General features: G+C 40.1%; 1 protein-coding gene and 1 long non-coding RNA gene across 6 annotated transcripts in view; one reads left to right on the top strand and one right to left on the bottom strand.

Moving 5' to 3' along the window:
* The window catches only part of ANO6 (anoctamin 6), a 212,463-nt gene that overhangs the window by 16,349 nt on the left and 168,177 nt on the right, over positions 1 to 27,937 (bottom strand). For all 5 annotated transcript variants that reach the window (XM_003906239.5, XM_009180562.4, XM_009180563.4 and 2 more), the window contains 5 exons: positions 25,795 to 25,872; positions 14,309 to 14,534; positions 13,102 to 13,271; positions 12,809 to 12,906; positions 6,852 to 6,982 (listed from right to left, as the gene is read on the bottom strand). In XM_003906239.5, coding sequence (XP_003906288.2) covers positions 6,852 to 6,982; positions 12,809 to 12,906; positions 13,102 to 13,271; positions 14,309 to 14,534; positions 25,795 to 25,872 — 703 coding nt within the window. The remainder of the gene's footprint in view (positions 1 to 6,851; positions 6,983 to 12,808; positions 12,907 to 13,101; positions 13,272 to 14,308; positions 14,535 to 25,794; positions 25,873 to 27,937) is intronic.
* Positions 10,602 to 13,786, top strand: LOC103875725. Its single transcript, XR_634640.4, has 2 exons — positions 10,602 to 11,508; positions 13,641 to 13,786. It is a non-coding gene; the product is annotated as an uncharacterized LOC103875725 (long non-coding RNA).

Below are 27,937 nucleotides of genomic sequence, written 5' to 3'. Positions count from 1 at the left end.
AATGTTGGAAGATGATTTGTGGTTTAGGATTTTTTTTTTTTTTAAGAAAAAAGAAATATTGTGGCATTATCTAACATGTTAAAGAGAAAAAGAAATGGACCCATGGGAAGGCTATGCTTAGAGAATGTTGGAAGAAATACGCTGAGAACAAGCAAATGAGTGAGCTCCCCTGAGTCGCAAATGCAAGTGCAGTGCATTCAGAGAATTTGATAGTATTAGAAATATATGTGATAAAAGTGTCTTAAGTTATAATATCCTTAAGATTCTTGATCTTGAAGTTAGTTGTGGTCCTTGTGGTCATAACAGTCAAAATTTGAGTGGTGGCTTAGAAGTTCTTTTCTCCTTGTTTGTAATTGACACGGCCTTATTATAAATGGGGCAGCAGAGATTTTTGGGGTGATACCATGGAGGGGAAGAAGAAAATATCCAAAAAAGGAAACTCAGTTTTAGACCCTGCCCTCCTAACTGGCAGACCTTCAGAGGAAACATATACAGATATGTAACTAAGACTGTGGATGGGAGGAAAACGTAGAGCCCCATTAGGCCTCGTGCTCAGACAGGGGGCAGGGATGACTCTGGTCAGGAAGGGCGAGGATGTGGAGGGTGTGGCGAGGCAAGCAGAACTGGCATTTGCTTCTGGTCTGACAGGCAAAGGGCATGTTGCAGAAGAGCAGACAGGGCTAGAAGGATCCAGTAAGTCCCACAGGCCAGGCAGGAGCACTCTCATGCAGAGAAGTGAGCCAGGCAAGGACCAGAGTTAGTGATGCTATAGAGTCATGAGCAGCAGCAATAAGCAATGATATCAACATCTCTGTCTATGACTCACCCAATCCTAAATAACTCATCAGCCCCCAGGGCATGCAAGTAATAGCCATGTGTGGAGTCAGCCAGTCAACTGTGGTAAACTAGCAAGTGTGTGTCCTACGGAAAGGGACAGCTCATAGCTGCCATGTTGGAATGAGGGCTCCATGTTGCCAGATCTCCTAATTGTTCAAGAGAAGCCAGAGATTAGGATTATGTTATCAGTAAATCTAGTTAAAAATCCAAAAGAGAAAAGATACCACTTATAATGACAACAAAAGCATAGACTATTTAGAAATAAATTAATGAGAAATGTAAGACTACTATGATAATTGACTTAAGAAAAAACAAATAATGATGAATGAATGAATGGTAGGATGTGCCATACTCTTGATTGGGCAAACTTGAATGCAGGGACGTATCAAAAATTTTCCACAAAATAATTTAGAATTCTAATGTAAATTCTGTTAATAATCCCAAATGGATTTAACAAAAAAAGTTGACAGGTCAGCCAGGTGTGGCAGCTAATCCCTGTAATCCTAATGCTTTGGGAGGCTGAGGAGGGAGGATTATTTGAGCCCAGGAGTTTGAGACCAGCCTAGGCAACATAGCAAGACCCTGTCTCTACAAGAAGTACAAAAATTAGCTGGGCATGGTGGTACAAGCCTGTAGTCTCAGCTACCCAGGAGGCTGAGGTGGGAAGATTGCTTTAGTTGAGGGGGCGGAGGTTGCAGTGAGCCCAGATTGTGCCACTGCACTCCAGCCTGGGCAACAGGGCGAGACTCTGTCTTTCAAAGAAAGATAAGAAAAAAAGCTGAAAAGTGATACTGAAGTTCTTCAAGAAATATAAACAGGTAAAATAATGAACAGGGATGTTTGCATAGACAGGAACATTCTGAAAAAATAAAATGGGATAGCTCTGGGAGATACTAAAGTATATTATAATGCTGTGGTAATTGAAACAGTTTAGAACTAGTACATGAGTAGATAGTGTGAATTAAATAGGGTGAATTTTAAGAGGAGATGCAAATATTCATGGGTTTTAATATATTATAAAGTGATGCTTTGAAGCAGTGGATGCAAGTATTGGCACAGCTAGCTAAGTCATGGGAAAAATTGGTATGGGGCCATCACTTTTGACACCAAAATAAATTCCACATGGATTAAAAACAAAACACCAGAAAAAGCCCATGTAATTTGTTCTGATATTCAAGTGAGAAAAATTTTATAAGCAACTTTTGAAACCAAGAATAACAACAACAAAAAGTCAATGCAAAACACCCACTATGAAAACAAAACAACCCTGCCTGCAACTTTTTCATAATCCTATACTGCTCTCTAATGCTTTCTCTGCTTGCTTCTACATGTTACAGTTGAGTTTTCTGAAGGAAGTATCCATCTTCACAACAAGTGGCAGAGTAACTAGTCCCTGAAGGCCCGCACCCTGCTGAGGCCCTCACCACTGCACTGGACCTACTCTTGCTAACTTTGCCGGTGGCTGCATGTTCATAAGCTGATGCTCCTTTTTGGTCCTGATTTTTGTGATTTCTTGTGACATGGTCATAAGAAATTTATGGCCAAGATTTATGTGACATGGCCAAACAGTCACCCTGCTGTGGAATACTTATTTCCCCTTGATTTCCTTTTTACTTAATTTTTAAAAGTCAAAATATATATTGAAAAACAAAAAAACTAAAAAAACCCTGCCTAGCTATAGCACTGCTTCCACTTCCTGCCCCAGGTCTAGCAATTAGGAGTGTGTGGGTGCTGGCTCTTCCTTTCTTCCCCCTCTGGATTTTCCATTATGCCCCTTTTCCTTCATGACCAAATTCCTCTGAAGCAACATTATCTCCCAAGCCTTCTCTGGGTTGACACAACCCTGCTGGATTTCTTCCCACTGCTATGCTCTTCTTTTCCTCTGTGGGCCTCCCTCCTTCTTCACTCTTCAAATGTCCCTTTCCCCCAGGGCCTCTTCATCAATTCTCTGTCCATCTCTCTTTACATTCCTGCTAGGCATGCCTGATTCACCCTCATGGCCTCACCCATGGCTCATCTGAGCTCCTGACTATGGTGTCCAACTTTCTAATAGACATTGCCTTTCAGATGTTTTCACGCTAAAAATATCCAACACTGAGCCATTTCCTAGAGAACAGCTCCTCTCCTTATGTTCTGCCCTGCATATATGGTCTCCTGGAAGTTATCTTAATTTAATTCCTCATCTGCTATGCAATTCACCTCTTTAACACTTACCTAACTCCATCTCCCTCTCTCTACTCCTATGCCCACTATTTAGGCACCTGTCACTTGTTGTCCGGGTTACCTGCTGTAGCCTCCTAAATCATCTCCCTCCCACCACAAGTCTCATCCAAAATATTATCTTCCATTCTGCTGCCTGATTGATCATATTCCACATAAATGTTATGCAGTTTACAAATATTCCAGTGGATCCCAATTTCTTTAAGAATAAAGTTCAAGTCCCCTGGCTAAGCACACCAGACCCATCATGATATGGCCCCTGCCTACCTGATATTCCCACCTGTGAATCCTTTGTTCACTTGCCATTCTTTGACCAAGCTGTTGTACTTTTAAATATGTCCACCTTTCCACACAAAATGTCCATTCTCTTCACCATATTTCAGATAACTAACTTCCATTCACCCTTCAAAATCCAGTTCAAATATCACCTGCTCAAGGAAGTCTGATTAGCATTCTCCTTCCTAACCATGTGCCAAGTGCTGAGCTCCATGAGGGGAGGGACCAAGTGCCCTGGTATGCCCAGCGGCTGAGAGTGTTTGGCACAGCAGGTGCTCAATGTTTAATGAATGAATGAGTGAATGAATGAATGAACAAATGAAGAGCTGGAGGCCTGCAAATCCTCCCAATTACCTAGTTGCCCTTTTGGAAAGCTCATCCTGCAAAGGTTAGGAGACTTCATGGCAGGTGATGGGCTCGAACCAAGCAGAGATGAGAGCATGAAGGGAAGAAGGCCTGAGTCCTGGAGAGTGCAGCGGAGGCATCGGTGGGTTCAGCACAGGAGGGAGAAAAAGAAAGGGGCACAAGGAGCTGCTGAATAATAGCTGATATTCATTACAGTACAATTACATGGAGAAAATCATATATGAAGGTCATTGTTTTAGCAGATTTTAAAACATTAACTTGGAGACAGATGAAAGTGAGATCAAGGCACCATGGCAAGGGTGGAAGAGACAGTGCCAGAGACAAACAGGGCCCACTCATCACTTCACTGCACTCCGTTTATGGCACCTGCCTACCAGGAAGGCCTTATCAAGTTCTCAGGACACCTGTGTCTGCAGTACATTACTGAGTACAAAACAGTATTTATGGCTTCCAGGTTTGAATACAGACAACTACGTTTATGTTGGGTGTACTCGGAGTCAGCAACACTCTTAGAGAAGCAATTTGGGTTAACAGCTCAGAGTTACTCCAATAATCTCAAAGGATGGTGGGAAATTCACTAAATAAAAAACGTTTCACTCAAACAGGTCATACAGAACTTGGTGAGAAGTGAGTGAGGAATGTTAACGTGAAATCAACTAAAAGTTAGATATGTGTGTCAGAGCTCCAAGTTCAAGTTGCTTAAATGTTTATAAGTACAAGGTTCCAGGCACTGGCGCTCTAGCAGAGGACGTGGCAGCTGCCTCCATCAGGCTCAGTGCAATGGGGACAGAGGCAGGCACAGAGCGCATACCGCCACAGCAGGTAGCAGGCGCTGCTAACGCCTACAAGTAAAGAGCAGCAAAGCTGCCTGAAAAGTTCAGGGGCCCGGCTGAGGCTCAGCAGGACTTGTCAGGTAGGAAAGAAGGAAAGAGAGTTGAGGCTGGGTGCAAGGCCAAGCAAGGGTGGAGGCTCCAGGCTGGCTTTCTGGAAGATGTTTCCCTTAAGCAGTAAGAGCCACGATTTAAAAGGTAGATGGTGGTGTCATTAAGGAATATGGGGAAATGGGAAGGAGGGGATTGTGTAGTGGTGAGACCAATACCAAAGGCGCTCAATGTTTATTTTTAGAGAAATGAAAACAATTCAAAAGGCACTTGGAAATTCTGTCTCTCACAGACTAGAAGGACAAAACACAGATTTCACTCTCCTGTTGCCCACACAGTAACAGACTGCCTACTCCCAGAAATTCAGAAATCAAGTTTTCTAAGTCATTAGGTACTATTTAGATAACAGGAAAACAACCTAATAAACTTAAAAATCTGTCTATAATAGCTGTTATTCTATACTTTCTTGTAGGGCAGGATGAGGCAGAATTATTTAGTTGATAACTATTTTAAAGAGCCTATGAAACTTTAAAAGTCCTATCAACTTCTCCCCAAAGCACATGACCATATAACTTTCTCTTCTGATGTCATTTATTTGACTATCAACTAAAGAAAAAAAACTTTTTAAAAATAACAAATGACATTCTACCCCAGGATTCTTTTTAATGCTGTTAATAGTTCCAATAAGAAACATTTACAATTACGACTCACTTTTGAATAACAGGTCCTACAGTCCTTCTGAAAATAAGCAGAATAATAACTAAGGACAGCTTCCACATATGTACTGCAGCTACACCCTTAATAAAACCTGGTCACAAAACATAACAAAGCAAAAATGAAATTCAAATCAGGCTCTGGGCTGCTGCAAAGTACTGCTGACTAAAGAAGCCACAAGATGAACCTTTTACTCATTGAAGGAAGCAGATGTGTTTCCGTGTATAATGTGTATTTTTAAAAGCAATTATTTTATATATAGAATGTGATTTAATAAAAACCACCTTCTAACTGCAGACTTGTAAACAGGAACCACAAAGGGGTGTCTTTGCCAATATGCAAAGCCCTATGCATAAATGCAAAGCCTGTCAACAAAAATGATGCATTTCTTTTTCTATTCTCCTAAGCTTAAAAAAATTGTAATTCAGTGTAATGGTTAGCTGAAAGGGCACAGATACAAAACATGTAAATTGTTAGCCATCTATTAGATATAAGCATGTCATGCATAATACAAAAGGTGATGTTTCCTATGGAAATCTATTTTGAGATGCTTCCGTTTAAAGGCAACCGAGAGGTCAATATCAAGTTCCACTGAAAAGAATTAAGAGCCCAAGCAAATAATATAAAAATGGACCAAGGCATTTAGGAAAGAGAGGACCTGTACTAAATCTTAATTCCAGACCAGCACAATGGTTTCAAATTCAGGCCAGTTGTGAGTCATGAAGTCACTCAAGGAACCAGGTAGAAACTACTGGCCAGAAGAAATAGATAGGCTGTCAAAGGCAGGCATGAGATGTGAAAGTGGGCATCCTGGGACCATTCCTGCCATGAAGCTGCATGCTCCTGCAGGCTTGCTTAAATGACTCAGTTCAGAAGTGTACTGGCCAACAGCTTTGCCTGCATGGACTGAATCACACCTAATTATAGTTGCTGAGTTCATTCTCAGACAACATGATTAGAATGCTTTAAGAATTCATGGTAAAGATGGCTGGGCCCAGTGGCTCATGTGTGTAATCCCAGCACTTTGGGAGGCTGAAGTGGGTGGATCATTTGAGCCCAGGAGTTTGAGACTAGCCTGGCCAACATGGTGAAACCCCGTCAGTACTAAAAGTCCAAAAATTAGCTGGGTGTGGCGGACTGTAATCCCGGTTACTCGGGAGGCTGAGGCAGGAGAATCGCTTGAACCTGGGAGGCGGAGGTTGCAGTGAGCCACGATTGTACCACTGCACTCCAGCCTGGGCTATAGAGTGAGACTCTGTCTCAAAAAAAACAAAAAACAAAAAACAAAAAAAAAGAATTAATGGTAAAGATGTACCTCAATGAATATTGCATTCCATTGCCCGCTAATAAATTTCTAGCTTTGTACAACATAAATATTGACAAAGACACACATGACCACCCTATCTGAAAGCCTGATTGTATAATTTTATCTAGTGGAGAAAAACATACTCTTCTTCAATATGCTAAATGTTAATATGGCTCAATAACAGATGCTTTTGGGATCCACAACATACTCCAACATATTTTATATCACTAAAAACTTCACTAAGAACTTACTCATTTCAAGATATTCATAAAATAATCCCAGTTTGCCCATAGGCTGTAGATGGTAGTCCTGTTCCCATCGTGGGGTTATCTTTTCTGATCTAGAAACTCTGTGAAATCGCCCAATTAGATTCATGATCCAGCTGCCAAAAAAAAAAAAATTTATAAATTAGAATGAATATTATCAGGCCAAGGTCATAAAAATATTTTGCTGCTATCTTAAAGCTGCACCAGTAATCTTCCCAATAAACTATTTTTTGTTTGCATGCTAAATTTGTTTCTATTTCTGCCTCCTTATTCCAAAATATTTTGAAAAATAGGACTACATACCTGGGTTTATCAAAGCTGCTGCTGCTACAATTTTTTTCACTTACCTTTTTCCTATGGGCGGCTTAATTTTTAAAAGGCAGGTTCCTACATTTGATTAACTTCAGTTGTTTGTTTTTGCATTTCCCCCTTATCATTCAAAATGGCCTTGCCAGTATGAAAATCACCAGAGAAAACAAGATATAGTTTGCGAGCTGGTGGTAAGTGCTGTGGAGAAAACTAAGTAGGGCAGGGAATGCTTGCATTTGTGTCTAGGGAGGTGGCCGGTGAAGGCCTCCTTCAGAATGATGTGTGATTAAGGATGTGAAGGAGACAAAGGAGTGGGAAACCTGGGGGAAGAAGTCCCAGGCAGAGGGAACGGTGATGACAGAGACCCTGAGGCAGGAGCAGGCCTCCATGATTCACAGACAGCACACAGGGTAGGGATAAGAGACCACTGTCAGGATCTGGGCGTTTTCTTTTCCTCCGAGGGAAGTGAGGAGCCACTGGAGGGCACCAAGCAGGAAAGTGACATAATCTGACTTTAGATAAAATAGGTCCAATTCCTATTTTAAGCTGAATCATTTAAGGACCAGAGGAGTGAAATGCCTCCTCCAGGTCATAGTGCAGAGCTAGGAGAAAACAGCCTGGACTGCGTCCCAGCGCTCTGTCCACCCCTGGATACTGCCCGCTGAGCTGCCCACTGTCTCTTTTTTATGTCATGTTTTTTCCCTCTCTCAAAAGCCTTGTGGCTGACATAAGTGCTTCCCCCCTTTTATGGCAATTTGTCTGGAAAAGAAATCTGAGTTGGCAGTAAAATGAGGTGTGCACCTGTGGCATAAAGAACTGTTGTCCCCTCAAGCAACTGCCGGCTTGTGGTTTACCTGTGGAGTCATCAGAAGCAGCATGACAACAACTCCAAATACAGATCTAACATCTGGATACACTGGGTGATTAAACATGTGGGTGTGGCCTTCAAACTCTGATAATGAGAAGGCATCCCATGATGGTTAAGGACAGTTACTGCAAGAAAACCAGGCAGACCCTCATCCTCTCCATCATGTGTGCACACGTGCACACCCAGCCAGCATAAGACAGACAGTACAAATGGCTCACTCTGCTGGGTTTCCCACGGCTACTGATCTCAGGGCTCACTTCTCACTGACTGCTACTGAAGCTTTACTAAGGGCAAATTATCTCTACTACAGGAGACATCTCTGACCTCACAATCTTTCCCCACTTCTTTCTCTTCGATGATGTTAGACAGGCAGCAGGAGGCTGTGGAAAGTGGAGGGGATATGAGTTCAGACACCCCTGAATCTGAATCCAGACTCTATTTCTTAGCTGGTTAACTTTGGTAAAAAAAAAAATAAATAAATAAAACGGGGTGATAAAACCTACACTGCCCAGGGCTGCTGTCAGGATTAAATGATTCAAAATAGGTAATGGATGTAGCACGTTTCCTAACACATCAAAACCTGCTGTATGGGATTTTCTGTTGAGCAATACAGGCTGCACTGGCTGAGGCCAAGTGTAAATAAGGACTATGTTACGTAGACTCTTGGCTCAGTTATCCAGGCCACGTGGATCAGTGGTTCCCACTTCAGCACATACAAGCACGGCGTGGAATGCTTATGAGTAGTGCAGCTTCCTATGCTCCCAACCAAAAGGTCTGAGATAAGCTCCAGAATCTGCAGTTTTATAGTCATTCCAAGGGGGGTGTGACTCAGGTAGCACCAAGGACCACACATGTCCATCACCCTTCATGACACCTAACTCTAAGGTCACTGGGTGTGGTTTCTATTGGTTTATCCTTTGCTCTGCCTCCCACACTTCTAGTCTCAGCCTTTTGCTGAATCCTTTCCATGCCCTCAAAGAAGCAGGTCTTTTTCTATCTGGGCTCTAAATCACATCAAAATTCAGATTCAGGATGAAACTTCTGTCCTGGCAACTACTTGTGTCATCTGGCACTTCCTTCTCATATCAGGTCATCTTAGAAGTCTTTCTTACTAGCTTTCATTTCTGACTTACAGACGCTGAGCCTCTTGTTTGGTTTCCCTGAGTTTAACCACTCATGTTTGGGTTTTCTATAGGTCTGTGTTTCTAGTGCAGGGACCTCAATCTTGACTTCACATGAGAATCACCCACAGAACTTTTAGAAAAATATACACACCACATATTTTTTCCCTGGCGAAGGCTAGAAGCAGGTGTTACAAAATAATTTCCATAGTAATTTACCATGTGTATTGTCATAGCCACATCATCAGTTGTGCTTTACTAGGTCCTTATTTTGTGCAAAACATGGTGAGAAGCATTTTACATCTCACTTCCTCTTCACCTCCATTATCACATTTAATCTACATGCTGGAGATAATCATTTCTGTTTCAGACATTCTACAGTATTCCCACTTGCTAATTTTGAAATACAAGCATCCTTTACTATCTGAATCTATTTTATGTGTGAGTTTACTGTTTCTGAACTTAGAGAGTAAGTGTAGATAGTGAGGGACACCTATATTTAGGACTCTGATTGCCTATAGCTCATCTTCTCTCCAAATCCTATCTTCAGAAGGGACATTTTCTCCTAAAACAGTTCTTTTTTCTTATTATACAAATAAGTATACTTATTAAAATAAAAAGAGGTATTTATGTTACAATATACATGTATAAATGTATATAAAGGAAAATTATAGCCATCTACTATTTAAATACCAAAAAATGATGCTATGGGCATTTTGCATCCTTAATTCTATTATCTCTGACATTTTATTATAAAAATTTCTCCAGAGTGAGCTATTTAACACAGGAATTATACTAGCCTTTTATTAAGAACAGAATAAAATCCCCAAGAATGCCTTAAATATCAAAACACTAAGTGGAGCTGGGAAGGCCAAAGGGCTCTGAGCCTGCTCTCTGGGTCTCACTGACAACTCTGTAATTTACTGATGTGATGTATCTGAAGCATATAAGGCACTCATTCATTCACTCAGCTGCTTCATTGGGTCCCTGTCACATGCCAGGTACCGGGGAGGCCCCAAAAGGAACCTAGATCCCTAAGCCAGATACACTCCTTTCCTTGTTCCAAGAATCCTAGTCAAGGGGTATGGGCCCAAAGGCGGGCGGGGAAGGAAGGAAGAGGGTACATGTGTGGTAAAATACATTACTCCAGGTTTCTCTTGACCACTTACATGATGTGAAAACAACTGCTGACTTATAAGGCTTTTCTCTATTTTTGGTATAGTTTCGGATAGAAAAGATAACTGGTATCTTTTTTTTTTTTTTTTTGAGATGGAGTTTCGCTCTTGTTGCCTAGGCTGGAGTGCAATGGAGCGACCTCGGCTCACCACAACTTCCGCCTCCAGGTTCAAGCGATTCTCCTGCCTCAGTCTCCCGAGTAACTGGGATTATAGGCATGCACCAACATGCCTGGCTAATTTTGTATTTTTAGCAGAGACAGGGTTTCTCCATGTTGGTCAGGCTGGTCTCGAACTCCTGACCTCGGGTGATCTGCCCACCTCGGCCTCCCAAAGTGCTGGGATTACAGGTCTGAACCATGGCGCCTGGCTGATATATCTTTGATAAATTAGGATTTTGTATAACAAAGGTAATAAAACCGGCACCTATACAAAGAGAAGCAGCACAGTCACTCTCTAATTTGGCCAGCACTCAGCCTTCCCAGTTTTCAAACAAGAAAACATAGGAGGAGAAATTTGAGGCAAAGTTCATATCACTAATTTTCAACAATGAGCTTACTTGAAGTGAAAGTATAAACCACGGATAGTATAATTGATCCTTTAAAATATTTCATGTGAACAAATTTCATTTCATATGAATTTCTCAATACCAGTTTAGGAAATAGCTGCTAAAAACCAATGTTACCGAAACACAGTGTTAAATAATTAACCTACTTTTTTCAGAAAACACTTTTTAATCTCAGAATGAAGACTTTCCTCAATTTTATAATTTGTTTTCATTTAGAAACACAGTACTATTTATGCATGACCTACTTTTACTTATCTGGAAAAATCTGAATATGAGCTCAATGAAAGTGAGGGTTGTTTTCTGTAGAGAAGGATAAAAAAAAAAAAGAATTTCACAGCTAAAACCAGAATCCCTTTCTGGGTGGAGGAAGAGGAAGGAGAGAGATCTTTGTTTAGAGAAAGACCCTGAAAGTTTCCATTGAAGATAGAGAATAAGACCTGGTAAAGAAATCTGGAAGGATGCACTGAAACCCAGAGTGAGTTAACTGCTCAACAAAGAGAATGAACAGAAACTTGGTGACTGGGGAGAAAAACGCCAGGAGTAGGAGAAGAAAGAGAGAGAAGTTGTATGTGATGGAGGGAAGAGGGCAACACGGCAGGAGGTGAGAGCCTATAAAGAGGGTGATAAATTTTAAAAAATTCCCAGATATATAGTGGGATAAAAGACTTCTTATAAAGGTGGAGGCTTTTTGTTTCTAAACAAAAGAAGGGAAGAGGTGGTAGGGGAGATGAGGAGAGGAGGGGGACAGGAGGTAGAAGACAGGAGGTGGGAGAGGTGACTACAGAAGACAGTCACAAACATGAAACTTTGCTGGCTTTGAGATGGAGAAGAGGTCACAAGGAGGTCACAAGGCAGGGAGCATAGATGGTGGCCTCCAGAAGCCAGGAAAGGCAAAGAGATTCACCTCAGAGCCCTTGGAAAGGAACACAACCCCACCAACACCTTGATTTTAGTCCAGTGAGACTTCTGACCATAAGATATTACATGTTGTTTTTACCCCATTAATCTTGGGGTAATTTGTTATTGCAGCAATAGAAGACCAAAACAAAAAGCTCCCTGAAATTTGCAGAAATTGCAGATGGTGTTGGACTTTACACTTTGATAGGGGAGGGGGCCTAAGTGAAAGTTGTAAACGGCAATGAAATCTTAGTTAACATCTTAAGTACAACTATTCTGTTGTGCTCATTTTTAGGAAAACAGTAAGTCAAAACCTTTGTGGTTATTATTCTAGACAATTATTTCTTAAAACATTATGTATCCCAGTGCCTTAGGATCATGCGAGAACCTCTGTTCTTAAAAGTCTGGACTCATGGGATCCTGGATTTGAATCCCACAGTAGCCTCTTAATGCTAATGTGAAACTGGGTAAATCATTTAACCTCTTTAAACCACAGATCTTCATTAGCAGAAAGGAGAAAAAAAATAAGAATAGTTTGGTAGATGAAATGATATATATATATATATATATATATATCATTTTTTTTATATATATGTAGCACTTAATATAGTGACTGGAATTCACACTGACTTTTAAATGCATAATATATAGGAAAGAGAGAAGGATGTGAGAAATTGTGGAAATACACAGGTCACAGCTCTAGCCAGTGCTGTCGCTCAAAGGGCTGCTATTAGTCAGTAACCAACAATAGCCCAGTAGGTATAAACTGCAGCAGATGGGGATTTACATTAAATATAAAGAAGGTTTTAAAATACAATTATTAGATCCTGGATACATTTATACTGTTGGTTGGACTATGTTGTCTGGAGACCCTTAATGACAGTAGCTTCTGATCCATTTAGAGGTGGACATGCAGCTATGTGGCTATGGAGGCAAATGATTTGTGTGGCTGGGCTGTTCTATTCCTCGTCCTTTTACCCATGGCTATACAAGTTAACACTCACGGCAATAATACTTCTTGTATGTTATTCCAGATTGCTTTTCCTCCCATGATTATTGTCAGCTGAGTTGTCAGTTCAAGAAGACAGCCACCTGGGTCACACTGGAAGGTTAAAAAGAAAATACCATTTAAATATTCAATGGATCTAACTTGAAATATAGGCATCCTATTTTTCTGATATTTGTTCTGCTTAGGCTAAAAAATAAATCTAGGAATTTACAATAAAGAACTATTCATTTGGTAACTGAGAGAAAACTCAGCTTAAATTGGCAAGATAATACAATTCTATATTCATACCTCTTCATTTCTGTATTTTCCCAACCAATAAACTGGGTCTCCTGGATAGCCTACAAATTTGCCCTTAAAGAATGCTATGTAGAAGCATGAAGAGTAGTAGTTGACAAACTGGAATAAGAACATCTTCATGGTGAGGCTGTTCTCATAATCAGTCTGGGTCCTTGGGAGTTCTGTAGTTAAAAGAAAGAAAAATAAGATTTTAAAACTGTGAAGAGCTTTGAGACTCTAATAAAAAATACTGATACATGAGTTAACACGTTAAAAAAAAATACAATTCACACTGTTTCCATTTAAGCTGTTTTGAATACCTTAATACAGCCACTGCGTTAATTCCAAGTTTGCACAGTGTTATGAGTTCTCCCTCACAGCAGGAATACAATAGCCCACATGTTTCCCTCCCCCACAAAAAAATCAACTGCTCCTTAAAATTTACAAGTACAGTGTTATCAAATAAGAACTGCCATAGGTATAATTGACAGAAAATTAGTTTTGAACTGCCTGCTAAATGATATTCTCTTGTTTTCCTGAATTGCAATAAGGTGGGTCTGTTGAAGAAAACAAGCAAACCAAGGTACAACTTGCTAGAGGCATTTGGGAAAGACAAAATAGGTCATCCTCCTAGTGTGGAGTTTGAATCAGTTCGATCATTTTAGATGACCACCGAGCAGGCCATTCAGAGAACGACTCAGACGTATGCAGTATGGCAAGCACTTAACTTGGCCACTAAGCAGCTGCCTGGGATACAAGCCAGAGAGAAGAAACACATTAAAAAATCAAGGCCTGATGAGAATTATATTAATATGAACAGCACGGGGGAAGACACGTAGCAGTGTGATAGCTTGTCCTCTCAGCAACAGAGGAACATCTTTGCCACGGGAACCATGACCCTATTCCACTTATTTGCAATAAAGAGACTATTTACTTTCAACAATAGAGTACATGATCTAATGTAATTGAAAATATTATTCAGCACTGATCTGTTTACACAGAGTTTGGACATTATGATGATTGTCTTTGCTTTGTCCCTTTTACTAATGGAAAGCTGTAGCTAATTTATTTCCATACATGCTAGAGAAAATATGTTTACACTCGAAAATTTCTAAAAATTGTAACCTACTGGAATTGAAAAGCCTAAAAGATAACAGTTCTATTTTTGGCAGGTTCTAAAAATATGTCAGAAGTTACCTAAGCTATAGTAGGACCTTACCGAAGTTAGTAATCATAATTGCCACTTTTTCATATATAGTGTTCAGAATCATGATAATTATAAAGCTGATGATGGAGGCCGTGATGGACGTGGCTGTCTGTGGAGTCAGGTACTTCTGGATTGGGTCTGTTCCATTAATGTTCTTGGGAAGTTTTGCAGAAAATACAATGAACACTGAGAGCCTATAGACAATTATCCCAATAACTGAAGCGATGATCAATAGGATCTGAAAGCACAATAAACACAGTAGCATGAGACTCACCAATAACTGCACTTGTACTGTTAAAAACTGACCTCACACTTTGCGTGTGTAAAGTGATGTAAATCTCAAATAAGTGATACCAAGTGATGTAAATCTCAAATAAGTGATACCAAGGGGGTAGAAAGTCTGGCATGTTAAATTTTTAAAAAAGAAAAAAGAATGATGGAAGTGAAAAGAAGGCGCATACACATATGTAAAACGTTAACAAGAGGAGAAACTGGGTGCAGGGGGTGGTGACAGGGAACTGGAAACTATTTTCTGTGCAATTTTTTTGTAAACCTAAAATCACTCCAAAAAAAGTCTATTTAAAAAAGAGTATCTTCACACAGCATAAAAATGGAACAACTAGTAGCATAATCTGGTAGAAGAAAAAAATGTCTGAGTGTAGAACCAAAGAAAACATCCCTTCTACAATTACTATTTAGGTTGTAAGTTAACGTTTTTTGGTCACTCATACTCCATTAAGGAGATACATTTCCTTGCAACAGAGAAGCTATCACCAATTGAAGTGTCAGCAGGTGCTAGCTTTTGTCTTAATCACTGTAGCAGGGGAGAGTCTGAGCACAGCCAGTGAAGCTGGCACAGAGGTGCCCTGAGCTAACTGTTGCTACTGGCAGCACGTCTCTGCTGATAAAAGCTTCACACACTTTTCACTCTCAGATCTTATGACCTTAAACTGGCAGTCATTTGTACTTGCATTTCCACAAGATTCACGCCACTAGACCACTGTATTTTTGCATAATCCCCAGTAAGAGAGATTTTCACTTTCTCAGTAAGCAGATTTCCCACCACTGAACGACGCACATTGAAGGTCCCATGAATTTTCCTTACTTGATACACGGTACTAGACACTATTGGAGAGGCATCTTTAAACTGTTTTCCCTACATTTACTTTCTCCAGAACCATGCACTCAAGGTATATGACTGCTTATGATGACAGAAAAGTTTCAGAGAAGGGAAACTGAGGACCAAGCAAACCATATCTTGTTGACAGTAACAGAGGCCAGCTGTCACCTGTGGAGAGCAGTAAAGGGAGTGATTACAGGATGGTCCTGGGGCTAGACTCCTCTATTTGAATACTAGCTCTACTGGGGCTTCAATATCCTCTCCTGTGTATTAGGAATACTGTGGCACCTAACTTATGGAATTGTTGAGGATTCAATGAGTTACTTCAGGTAAAAACAGAATATTAAGCTCAGGTACATGAAAAGCACTATATAAGTATTAGCTATGATTATGGCAACCAAAATTAAGTGTTTAAAAAGATGTTTTTCTTGCTCTTTAAGAAATCTGCTTGTAGAGAAGGCATTACATTTCTCCTGTGATCTAATTCCTTTCACAACACTTGTGAGATGAATAAGATTTGTGTGTGTGTATATGTAAAGATTAGTTAAGGCTGAGAAAAAATTAAAAAGATGAATCAAGTCATCCTCTCTTAGCACAATATATACAGGGTGTTTAAATATTATGTATTTTAAAAAATTATCTCCATAATTTTTATTATTAAGTAATGATAAAGATAACATTCTTTAAGTGCTTTCTGTTCACCTTAGCACATGTATATTTGTTTAATCTCATAACAGGCTTGTGAGGAAGGTGGTATATTATCTCTCTCTTACTGATGAGAAAATAGAGGCTCAAAGACATTAAGCAATTTGTCCAAGATTAGATAACTAGTAAGTAAAAGAACTGGGGTCTCCTAAGATTCCAAAGACACTCACCTCTCCATGGCACTGCCTCCCACACAGTTTATGAAATGAATTCTAATTCATCCCAGAGCTTTTACAAACTTGTTAAGTTCCTATATTTCTTTGGGGTGCTTCCCATACTACAGTGTTTCTTCATAGGGGCAGGAAGCTTTTTATTCTTTTTCCTCAAGTTTATAACTTATTTCTGATTCTAACATTAATACTTTTCTGATCATAACTTTAATATATATGGTCACTGTGGACAATCTGAAAGTCTCTTGTAGTGGACACTGATTGCTTTTGCTAGCCTGGGTCTGTTCCCCATCCTAGAAGAGAACCCAAATTTTGCTTCAGGGGAAATAACTCCTCTGTTTTCAGCCCTGGGGTTTCGGTGGGATTGCCCTAACGTGCTCCAGAGGTACAACCTGATTGCTTGAGACAAACAGGTAACATCCCACTGGCCTCAGCAGTTGATCCAGGGATTGACACATAACTCAGTAACAGCCACCGAGACGTGAGGAGACATCTGTTAGTGCCCATGGGAAAGAGAAGCTTCACCTATCAATAGAGAAAGCCACTAAAAAAAGACCTCTCGGCTGGGCGCGGTGGCTCACGCCTGTAATCGCAGCACTTCCGGAGGCTGAGGCGGGCCAATCATGATGTCAGGAGTTCCAGGTCAGTTTGGCCAACATGGTGAAACCCCGTCTCTACTAAAAACACAAAAATTAGCTGGGCGTGGTGGCAGGTGCCTGTAATCCCAGCTACTCGGGAGGCTGAGGCAGGAGAATCGCTTGAACACGGGAGGCGGAGGTTGTGGTGAGCTGAGACCGCGGAATTGCACTCCAGCCTGGGCGACAGAGCGAGAATCTGTCTCAAACAAACAAAGAACCTCTCTTTGCTTGGAAGATGTGACATTTGAAATGCTGCAGCCATTCTGCTACCACAAGGAAGTGTCCAGACCCACCAAGCCCAGGAGGCCAGTTGACACAGGATGAAGGAAACAAAACACAGCCCTTGATAATATCTGGTCTGCAGTATCTGGATTTGACTGGAGCCATACCTCAGGTCTGGGATTTTCAGTTTCAGAAAATAAATAGGTGGAAAGAAAAAAATCCCACTTTCCCCTCTTTTGCTGTTGTTTAAACCAACTGAAGACCGATTTTCTGCCAACCGTAACTGAAAGATTCCTAACAAAAATGACATTAAATAGGAAAAAATGTATCTACTATCTATATGTGGGCACAATTCCTTCAGGATTATGTATCATTGTATGCATATTTAAAACCACTTTACATATTTATCCTTCCCTTAAACGTATCATAAACCATAAGCATTTTTATATGCCTTAAAATATTTTCATGACCATACTTTCTCATGGCCGCTCAACATTCCACTGTTTGAAGGGTGAGAAGTAGAATATTTTGGTTGATATATATGTTTATATGTATATAAATACATACATAAAATGTTATAAGTATGTGAAAAAACCTCACTGACCTTTACTGACCATTTTCAAACATTTCCTGATTGAAAGTCCTAAGAGCTAAATTAGTGGATTAAAGCATATGAATATTCTCGAGACTTGAAACACAACTGCTAAGCTGCCTTCTAGGAAGCTGGAGCAGTACAGAATTACAATAGTCTTGTATCGGAGTAGTTGACTGTTGCACTTCATCGTCACACTGAGGGCCCTATCATTCAAGAGGTGAAAAATCATATCTCATTTTAATGTGAATGGATTTAATCACTATTAAGATTTGGCATTTTGTAATGCTCACTGGTCATTATATTTTTTTTCTTTTGTAAATGCATATTTATGTTCTGTCTCTTTAGCCACTGAGATCTTTGGGGTTATGTTCTAGGTGATCTGGCCTCTATGTATTAAAGGTATTGACCTCTTGTTTGCCCTATTGTTAGCAAATATATCTTCTGGTATTTTGTTTACATTTAGGATACTTTTGATGTATGGAAATATTTAAATGTTTTCCTCTGAAACTTTTTCTATTGCTAGTAAGTTTAGAAAATCTTTTTACATCTAAAGCTCATATATTCATCAAATTTATTTGTAGTTTTAAACTTTTTTTTAAAAATACTTTAATTTCTAGGGTACATGTACACAACGTGCAGGTTTGTTACATATGTATACATGTACCATGTTGGTGTGCTGCACCCATCAACTCATCATTCACATTAGGTATTTCTCCTAATGCTATGCCTCCCCTAGCCCCCAACCGCCTGACAGGCCCCAGTGTGTGATGTTCCCCACCCTGTGTCCAAGTGATCTCATTGTTCAATTCCCACCTATGAGTGAGAACATGTGGTGTTTCATTTTCTGTCCTTGTGATAGTTTGCTCAGAATGATGGTTTCCAGCTTCATCCACGTCCCTGCAAAGGACGTGAACTCATCCTTTTTTATGGCTGCCTACTATTCCATGGTGTTTATGTGCCACATTTTCTTAATCCAGTCTATCATTGATGGACATTTGGGTTGGTTCCAAGTCTTTGCTATTGTGAATAGTGCCACAATAAACATGTGTGCATGTTTTTTTTATAGTCGTATGATTTATAATCCTTTGGGTATATATCCAGTAATGGGACTGCTGGGTCAAATGGTAATTCTAGTTCTAGATCCTTGAGGAATCGCCACACTGTCTTCCACAATGGTTGAACCAATTTACACTCCCACCAACAGTGTAAAAGCATTCCTATTTCTCCACATCCTCTCCAGCATCTGTTGTTTCTTGACTTTTCAATGATTGCCATTGTAACTGGTGTGAGATGGTATCTCATTGTCGTTTTGATTTGCATTTCTCTGATGACCAATGATGATGAACATTTTTTCATGTGTCTGTTGGCTGCATAGATGTTTTCTTTTGAAAAGTGTCTGTTCGTGTGCTTTGCCCACTTTTTGATGGGGTTTTTTCTTGTAAATTTGTTTGAGTTCTTTGTAGATTCTGGATATTAGCCCTTTGTCAGATGGGTAGATTGCAAAAATTTTCTTCAATTCTGTAGGCTGCCTGTTCACTCTGATGGTAGTTTCTTTTGCCGTGCAGAAGCTCTTTAGTTTAATTAAATCCCATTTGTCTATTTTGGCTTTTGTTGCCATTGTTTTTGGTGTTTTAGTCATGAAGTCCTTGGCCATGCCTATGTTCTGAGTGGTATTGCCTAGGTTTTCTTCTAGGGTTTTTATGGTTTTAGGTCTAACATTTAAGTCTTTGATCCATCTTGAATTAATTTTTGTATAAGGTGTAAGGAAGGGATCCAGTTTCAGCGTTCTACATATGGCTAGCCAGTTTTCCCAGCACCATTTATTAAATAGGGAATCCTTTCCCCATTTCTTGTTTTTGTCAGGTTTGTCAAAGATCAGATGGTTGTGGATGTGTGGCATTGTTTCTGAGGCCTCTGTTTTGTTCCATTGGTCTATATATCTATTTTGGTAACAGTACCATGCTATTTTGGTTACTGTAGCCTTGCAGTATAGTTTGAAGTCAGGTAGTGTGATGCCTCCAGCTTTGTTCTTTTGGCTTAGGATTGTCTTGGCAATGCGGGCTCTTTTTTGGTTACATATGAACTTTAAAGTTTTTTCCAATTTTGTGAAGAAAGTCATTGGTAGCTTAATGGGGATGGCATTCAATCTATAAATTACCTTGGGCAGTATGGCCATTTTCATGATATTGATTCTTCCTATCCGTGAGCATGGAATATTCTTCCATTTGTTTGTGTTCTCTTTTATTTTGGGCAGTGGTTTGTAGTTCTCCTTGAAGTGGTCCTTTACATCCCTTGTAAATTGAATTCCTAGGTATTTTATTCTCTTTGTAGCAATTGTGAATGGGAGTTCACTCAGGATTTAGCTGTTTGTCTGTTAATGGTGTACAGGAATGCTTGTGATTTTTGCACATTGATTTTGTATCCTGAGACTTTGCTGACGTTGCTTATCAGCTTAAGGAGATTTTGGACTGAGATAATGGGGTTTTCTAAAAATATACAATCATGTCATCTGCAAACAGGGACAATTTGGCTTCCTCTTTTCCTAACTGAATAACCTGTATTTCTTTCTCTTACCGGACTACCGTGACCAGAACTTCCAACACTATGTTGAATGGGAGTGGTGAGAGAGGGTATCCTTGCCTTGTGCTGGTTTTCAAAGGGAATGCTTCCAGTTTTTGCCCATTCAGTATGACATTGGCTGTGTGTTTGTCATAAATAGCTCTTATTGGGAAATGTTCCATAAATACCTAGTTTATTGAGAATTTTTAGCACGAAGGGCTGTTGAATTTTGTTGAAGGTTTTCTGTACCTATTGAGATAATCATGTGGTTTTTGTCATTGGTTCTGTTTATGTGATGGATTACGTTTATTGATTTGCATATGTTGAACAAGCCTTGCATCCCAGGGATGAAGCCAACTTGATTATGGTGGATAAGCTTTTTGATGTGCTGCTGGATTTGGTTTGCCAGTATTTTATTGAGGATTTTTGCATTGATGTTCATCAGGGATATTGGTCTAAAATTCTCTTTTTTTGGTTGTGTCTCTGCCAGGCTTTGGTATCAGGATGATGTTGGCTGCATAAAATGAGTTAGGGAGGATTCCCTCTTCTTCTATAAATTGGAATAGTTTCAGAAGGAACGGTACCAGCTTCTCTTTGTTCCTCTGGTAGAATTCGGCTGTGAATCCGTCTGGTCCTGGACTTTTTTTGGTTGTTAGGCTATTAATTATTGCCTCAATTTCAGAGCCTGTTATTGGTCTATTCAGAGATTCAATTTCTTCCTGGTTTAGTCTTGGGAGAGTGTTTGTGTCCAGGAATTTATTCATTTCTTGTAGATTTTCTAGTTTATTTACACAGAGGTTTTTATAGTATTCTCGGATGGTATTTGTATTTCTGTGGGATTGGTGGTGATATCCCCTTTATCATTTTTTTATTGCATCTATTTGATTCTTCTCTCTTATTAGTCTTGCTAGAGGTCTATCAATTTTGTTGATCTTTTCAAAAAATCAGCTCCTGGATTCACTGATTTTTTGAAGGGTTTTTTGTGTCTCTATCTCTTTCAGTTCTGCTCTGATCTTAGTTATTTCTTGCCTTCTGCTAGTTTTTGAATTTGTTTGCTCTTGCTTCTCTAGTTCTTTTGTGATGTTAGGATGTCGATTTTAGATCTTTCCTGCTTTCTCTTGTGGGCATTTAGTGCTATAAATTTCCCTCTACACACAGCTTTAAATGTGTCCCAGAGATTCTGGTACATTGTGTCTTTGCTCTCACTGGTTTCAAAGAACATCTTTATTTCTGCCTTCATTTGTTATTTACCCAGTAGTCATTCAGGAGCAAGTTGGTCAGTTTCCATGTAGTTGAGCAGTTTTGAGTAAGTTTCTTAATCCTGAGTTCTAATTTGATTGCACTGTGCTCTGAGAGACTGTTTGTCGTGATTTCTGTTCTTTTACATTTGCTGAGGAGTGCTTACTTCCAATTAAGTGGTCAATTTTAAAATAAGTGCGATGTGGTGCTAAGAAGAATGTATATTCTGTTGATTTGGGGTGGAGAGTTCTGTAGATGTCTATTAGGTCTGCGTGTTGCAGAGCTGAGTTCAGATCCTGGATATCCTTGTTAACCTTCTGTCTCATTGATCTAATATTGACAGTGGGGTGTTAAAGTCTCCCATTATTATTGTGTGGGAGTCTAAGTCTCTTTGTAGGTCTGTAAGGACTGGCTTTATGAACCTGGGTGCTCCTGTGTTGGGTGCATATATATTTAGGATAGTTAGCTCTTCTTGCTGAATTGATCCCTTTACCATTATGTAATGGCCTATTTTGTCTTTCTTTTCATCTTTGTTGGTTTAAAGTCTGTTTTATCAGAGACTAGGATTGCAATCCCTGCTTTTTTTTGCTTTCCATTTGCTTGATAGATCTTCCTCCAACCCTTATTTTGGGCCTGCGTGCATCTTTGCAAGTGAGATGGGTCTCCTGAATTCAGCACATTGATGGGTCTTGAGTGTTTATCAAATTTGCCAGTCTGTGTCTTTTAATTGGAGCATTTAGCCCATTTACATTTAAGGTTAATATTGTTATGTGTGAATGTGATCCTGTCATTATGACGTTCACTGGTTATTTTGCCCATTAATTAATGCAGTTTCTTCATAGCATCGATGGTCTTTACAATTTGGCATGTTTTTGCAGTGGCTAGTACTGGTTATTCATATTTAGTGCTTCCTTCAGGAGCTCTTGTAAGGCAGGTCTGGTGGTGACAAAATCTCTCAGCATTTGCTTGTCTGTAAAGGATTTTATTTCTCCTTCACTTATGAAGCTTAGTTTGGCTGGATAGGAAATTCTGAGTTGAAAACACTTTTCTTTAAGAATGTTGAATATTGGCCCCCACTCTTTTCTGGCTGTAGGGTTTCTGCCAAGAGATGCGCTGTTAGTCTGATGGGCTTCCCTTTGTGGGTAACTCGACCTTTCTCTCTGGCTGCCCTTAACACTTTTTCCTTCATTTCAACCTTGGTGAATCTGAAAATTATGTATCTTGAGGTTGCTCTTCTAGAGGATTATCTTTGTGGCGCTCTCTGTATTTCCTGAATTTGAATGTTGGCCTGCCTTGCTAGTTGGGGAATTTCTCCTGGATAACATCCTGAAGAGTATTTTCCAACTTGGTTCCATTCTCTCCATCACATTCAGGTACACCTGTCAAACACAGATTTGGTCTTTTCACATAGACCTATCTTTCTTGGAGGCTTTGTTTCTTTTTACTCTTTTTCCTCTAACCTTGTTTTCTTGTTTTATTTCATTAATTTGATCTTCAATCACTGATACCCTTTCTTCCACTTTATCGAATCAGCTATTAAAGCTTGTGCATGCATCACAAAGTTCTCATGCCATGGTTTTCAGCTCCATCAGGTCATTTAAGGTTTTCTCTACACAGTTTATTCTAATTAGCCATTTGTCTCACTTTTTTTCAAGGTTTTTAGCTTCCTTGCGATGGGTTAGAACATTATCTTTTAGCTCACAGAAGTTTGTTATTACCGACCTTCTGAAGCCTACTTCCGTCAACTCGTCAAAGTCATTCTCCTTCCAGCTTTGTTCTGTTGCTGGCGAGGAGCTGCAATCCTTTGGAGGAGAAGAGGCGCTCTGGTTTTTAGAATTTTCAGCTTTTCTGCTCTGGTTTCTCCCCATCTTTGTGGTTTTATCTACCTTTGGTCTTTGATGTTGGTGACTTACAGCTGGGGTTTTGGTGTAGATGACCTTTTTGTTGATGTTGATGCTGTTCCTTTCTGTTTGTTAGTTTTCCTTCTAACAGTCAGGTCCCTCAGCTGCAGGTCTGTTGGAGTTTGCTGGAGTTCCACTCCAGACCCCGTTTGCCTGGGTATCACCAGCAGAGGCTGCAGAACAGCAAATACTGCTGCCTGATCCTTCCTCTGGAAGCTTCGTCCCAGAGGGGCAACTGCCTATGTGAGGTGTCTGTCGCCCCAACTGGTAGCTGTCTCCCAGTTAGGCTCCACGGGGGTCAGGGACCCACTTGAGGAGGCAGTCTGTCCATTCTCAGAGCTCAAACACCGTGCTGGGAGAACCACTGCTGTCTTCAGAGCTGTCAGACAGGGATGTTTAAGTCTGCAGAAGTTGTCTGCTGCCTTTTGTTCAGCTATGCCCTGTCCACAGAGGTGGAGCCTAGAGGCATTAGGTCTTGTTGAGCTGCAGTTGACTCCGCCCAGTTCGAGCTTCCTGGCCACTTTGTTTACCTACTAAAGCCTCAGCAATGGCGGATGCCCCTACTCCAGCCAGGCTGCCACCTTGCAGATGGATCTCAGACTGCTGTGCTAGCAGTAGGCAAGGTTCCGTGGGCGTGGGACCCACCAAGCCAGGCAGGGGAGAGAATCACTTTGTCTGCGAGTTGCTAAGACCTTGGGAAAAGTGCAGTATTTGGGTGGGGGGCGTCCCATTCGTCCAGGTAATCTGTCACAGCTTCCCTTGGCTAGGAAAGGGAAATCCTCTGACTCCTTGCACTTCCCAGGTAAGGTGACGCCCCGCCCTGCTTCAGCTCCTCCTCCGTGGGCTGCACCCACTGTCCAACCAATTCCAATGAGATGAACAAGGTACCTCAGTTGGAAATGCAGAAATCACCGGTCTTCTGCGTCGATCATGCTAAAGCTGCAGACCCGAGCTGTTCCTATTCAGCCATCTTGGCAACTCCCTTTTTAACTTTTTTTTTGAGATGGAGTCTTGCTCTGTCACCCAGGCTGGAGCACAGTGGTGCAATCTCGGCTCCCTGCAACCTCCACCTCTTGGACTCAAGCAATTTGCCTGGCTTCAGTCTCCCAAGAAGCTGAGATTATAGGTGCACGCCTGGCTAATTTTTGTATTTTTAGTAAAGATGAGGTTTCGCCATGTTGGCCAGGCTGATCTCGAACTCCTGACCTCAGGTGATCTGCCGCCTTGGCCTCCCAAAGTGCTGGGATTACAGGCATGAGCCACCGCTCCTGGCCTTTAATTTTTTTTTAATGTTTTTGAAATTTATTATATGTTTTAAAGTAAGACTTTAATGTTTACTGTCCCCCCAAATTGCTAACAAGTATTCCATTACCATTTATTGCATAATCTCCACTAGTCTGATGGATTTATAATGCCCCTTTTCTGACATATTACATTTTTATTGCTATCAAGGGCTATTTCTAGGCTTCATGTGCTATTCTTGAATCTGGCTGTTCTTGAGCCAATTAAAACTCACACTAAATTATTACTTCACTAATATGATTCCATCAATAAGCCCAAAACTAACTTAATAAGCACTGATATTTTACCAAAAATGTGTTTCTATCTAGAATCATTCATTTAATCATTCATTCAGATTCTTTACAACTTTCAATAGTTTTTATGTTTTCTTTGATAGTTCCTATTACCTTTTTGTTAAGGGTATTCCTAGACATTTTATTTATTTTTTTTGCGATGGAGTCTTGCTCTGTCACCCAGTCGAGTGCAGTGGCATGATTTTTGCTCATTGCAACCTCCGTCTTCTGGGTTCAAGTGATTCTCATGCCTCAGCCTCCCGAGTAGCTGGGACTACAGGTGTGTGCCACCACACCTGGCTAAGTTTTGTATTTTTAGTAGTGACAAAATTTCATCATGTTGGCCAGGCTGGTTTTGACTCCTGACCTCAGGTGATCTGCCCGCCTCGGCCTCCCAAAGTGCTGGGATTAGAGGCGTGAGCCACCCCCCTTGGCCAACATTTTGATTGTTGCTGTTGGAAAATTTTAGAATTCTTAATGCTTTCCATTTGGTCTTTACCAGAAACTGGAAAATCCGGAATCACTGATTTAAACAGATGAGGTGAAAAGAACTAGAAGAACCACTGTGAACAGATAAGGTATCTTGAACCTTGGGAGTTGCTCCATGTGGCGGCTAAAATAGTTCTCTGGAAACATCTGTCTATTTGTCTCTCTGAGACCATACAGTTTCTAGGTTCAGCACTTAGTTTCCTCAACATTTAAAATTAGATATTAAAAAATCTGTTACATAATGAAAACATTTTTAATCATTCAAAACATTTTGTGATAGAATTACCCAGAAAAAGACAGCACTTGCACAGAGGGTTATCCGTATACATTTTCCCCAGGCAGTAAAGGGAATACGTTCTTCTTCCTAATTACAGAAACAAAAAAGTTTAGTCAATCAAGGGATTACGGTAATAAAATTATTTTTCTCCTGCCTGGCCAATAAATCTTAAGACTTAATTTTAAAAAATTAGTTTGCAAGCATAGTCTCCTTACTCATAATTGCACTTTTTTGTTAATAATATCAAAGTCATACATCACAAAACATGTGCAGTGTTCATTTTAATAAGTTTTTGGAACATGCAAGCATGAATAAACTGTTTATTGGCCATGACCCGAGCTCAGGAATCTGGGTGTCTGATGGTACCATGCTGCAAAGCTAAATTCTGGGCTTGTCTTAGGTTTTAGAAATCATTGATGATAGCGCAGAGCCCAGGCAGGACAAAAAGTTTCCTAGATGTCTGTAATACTAGGTATCCACTATGTGTTTCTTGGTTGGGCTTTATATTTTAATTTTGAATGATAAATTTTTAGAGGATTTCCATTTTATAGTTCACAAAAATATATTTAAGTTCTTAAGAGTAGAAATCAACCCTCTACATGATTTACCTGTATTGTAAGAGCAGCCTAATAATAGCTGCAAATACTTACAGAGTATTTAACTCTGTGCCACGCACTATTCTAAGTAGTTTCCATACATTAACTCAATCCTTAGCTGCAATCATGAGGAAACAACTGTATTATTCCCATTTTATAGATGAGGTCACTGAGGCACAGAGAAGTTAACTAATTTGTCCAACATCACCTAACTAGTAAGTTGCTATGTTCAGACATGAGCTCTGGCATCAGAGACTTCACCATCACCCTACAGGCCTCTCTAAACAAAGGGAGGGTATGTGGGCAACAAAAGTGAAATGAGGAACAACCATAAAGAAAAAGGGACCTTCACTTGCAATGTTTTAGCAAGCAACATTTCAAGGGAAATTTAACTTATAAGCTGGCAATTTTAACTATAAAACTGGCAGGTTTAAATGACCAAATTATCTTTTCTTCAGTATTTTTCCCATGTTGCTGGTATTATAAGATTTTTTTAGTGCTCAAATGACTTCATAAACATCTAATTTTGTTTAAGTTTTGGCTTTCATTTCTGAATATACAATCTTTCAACAACATATGCTTTGACCCTGTCCTCTCTAGTAAACAGCAGGAACTATTCATAATGGGGATTCTTTGGAGCTTGTTACACTGTGAAAGACAAATGTCACTTTCTACTGGTAATTGAACCTCGTTTTTTTCCCATTTGCAAAAGGAAGAGATTGAACTGTTCCCTCTGGTTCCTTTTAGTGCCAACATTTTGTAAATCTGTGATTCAATTTATAAAACCTATAGTTGGGAACAGTTTCAGACATTCTTGGTAAAAGCATTTTCTTTCCAAGAGCTATTCGTATTCAGAACCTACTGTTCTTATGCTGATGACTGCAAGTACAATCAGCTCAAAGTTTTCTGCATTGATGGAAAAGAGCAAGAATGCAGATGATTTAAAAATCATCTTTCAGGGACTTTGGAATATTTATACGGACAGAATACAGTATTTTATTTTTGGAGCAGTGGTAGCAGCAGCAAATCTACCTTTCCAATGACATAAAATACCTAGCACAGTACCTGAACAGAGTTGGACCTCACAAAATACCTTCCTTCTTCCTCCATCCTTTCTCCAACTTTAGGATAAAGGCCACACTACTTTCTGCACATCCCAACCAGAAGGTGGAGCAGTGACTGAGGCTCACTGCAAGATAAAGGGGCAGCTGGTCTAGGATGAATAAGGGGCTGGAATAATGAAAGTATATGTGAAAAATTGAGAATCAACTATAAAAACCAATGCCTCTTTCCTTATGTCACAGTAAAAATTATTTTTTTGTATTTTTACTGTTTTTATGAAAGAAGGGGCCCCATTTATCTCCTGTGGCTACTGTTCTAAGCAGTGCTTCCTCACCTTGGCTGCACATCAGAATCACCAAAAGAGCTTTAAAAAAAATCCCTGTGCTCAGAATACCCCCAGGTTACCAAGTACCAGAGTATGTAGTGATGGAACTCAGGCATCAGTAGTTTTTAAGCTCCCCCAAGTGATTCTAATGTGCGGCCAAGGAGGAGAA

This window comes from Papio anubis, chromosome 9, assembly GCF_008728515.1.
Source record: "Papio anubis isolate 15944 chromosome 9, Panubis1.0, whole genome shotgun sequence".
In the NCBI taxonomy this organism is placed as follows: domain Eukaryota; kingdom Metazoa; phylum Chordata; class Mammalia; order Primates; family Cercopithecidae; genus Papio; species Papio anubis.
Note: the sequence above shows the minus strand (reverse complement) of the source record. Positions and strands in the feature narration are given on the sequence as shown.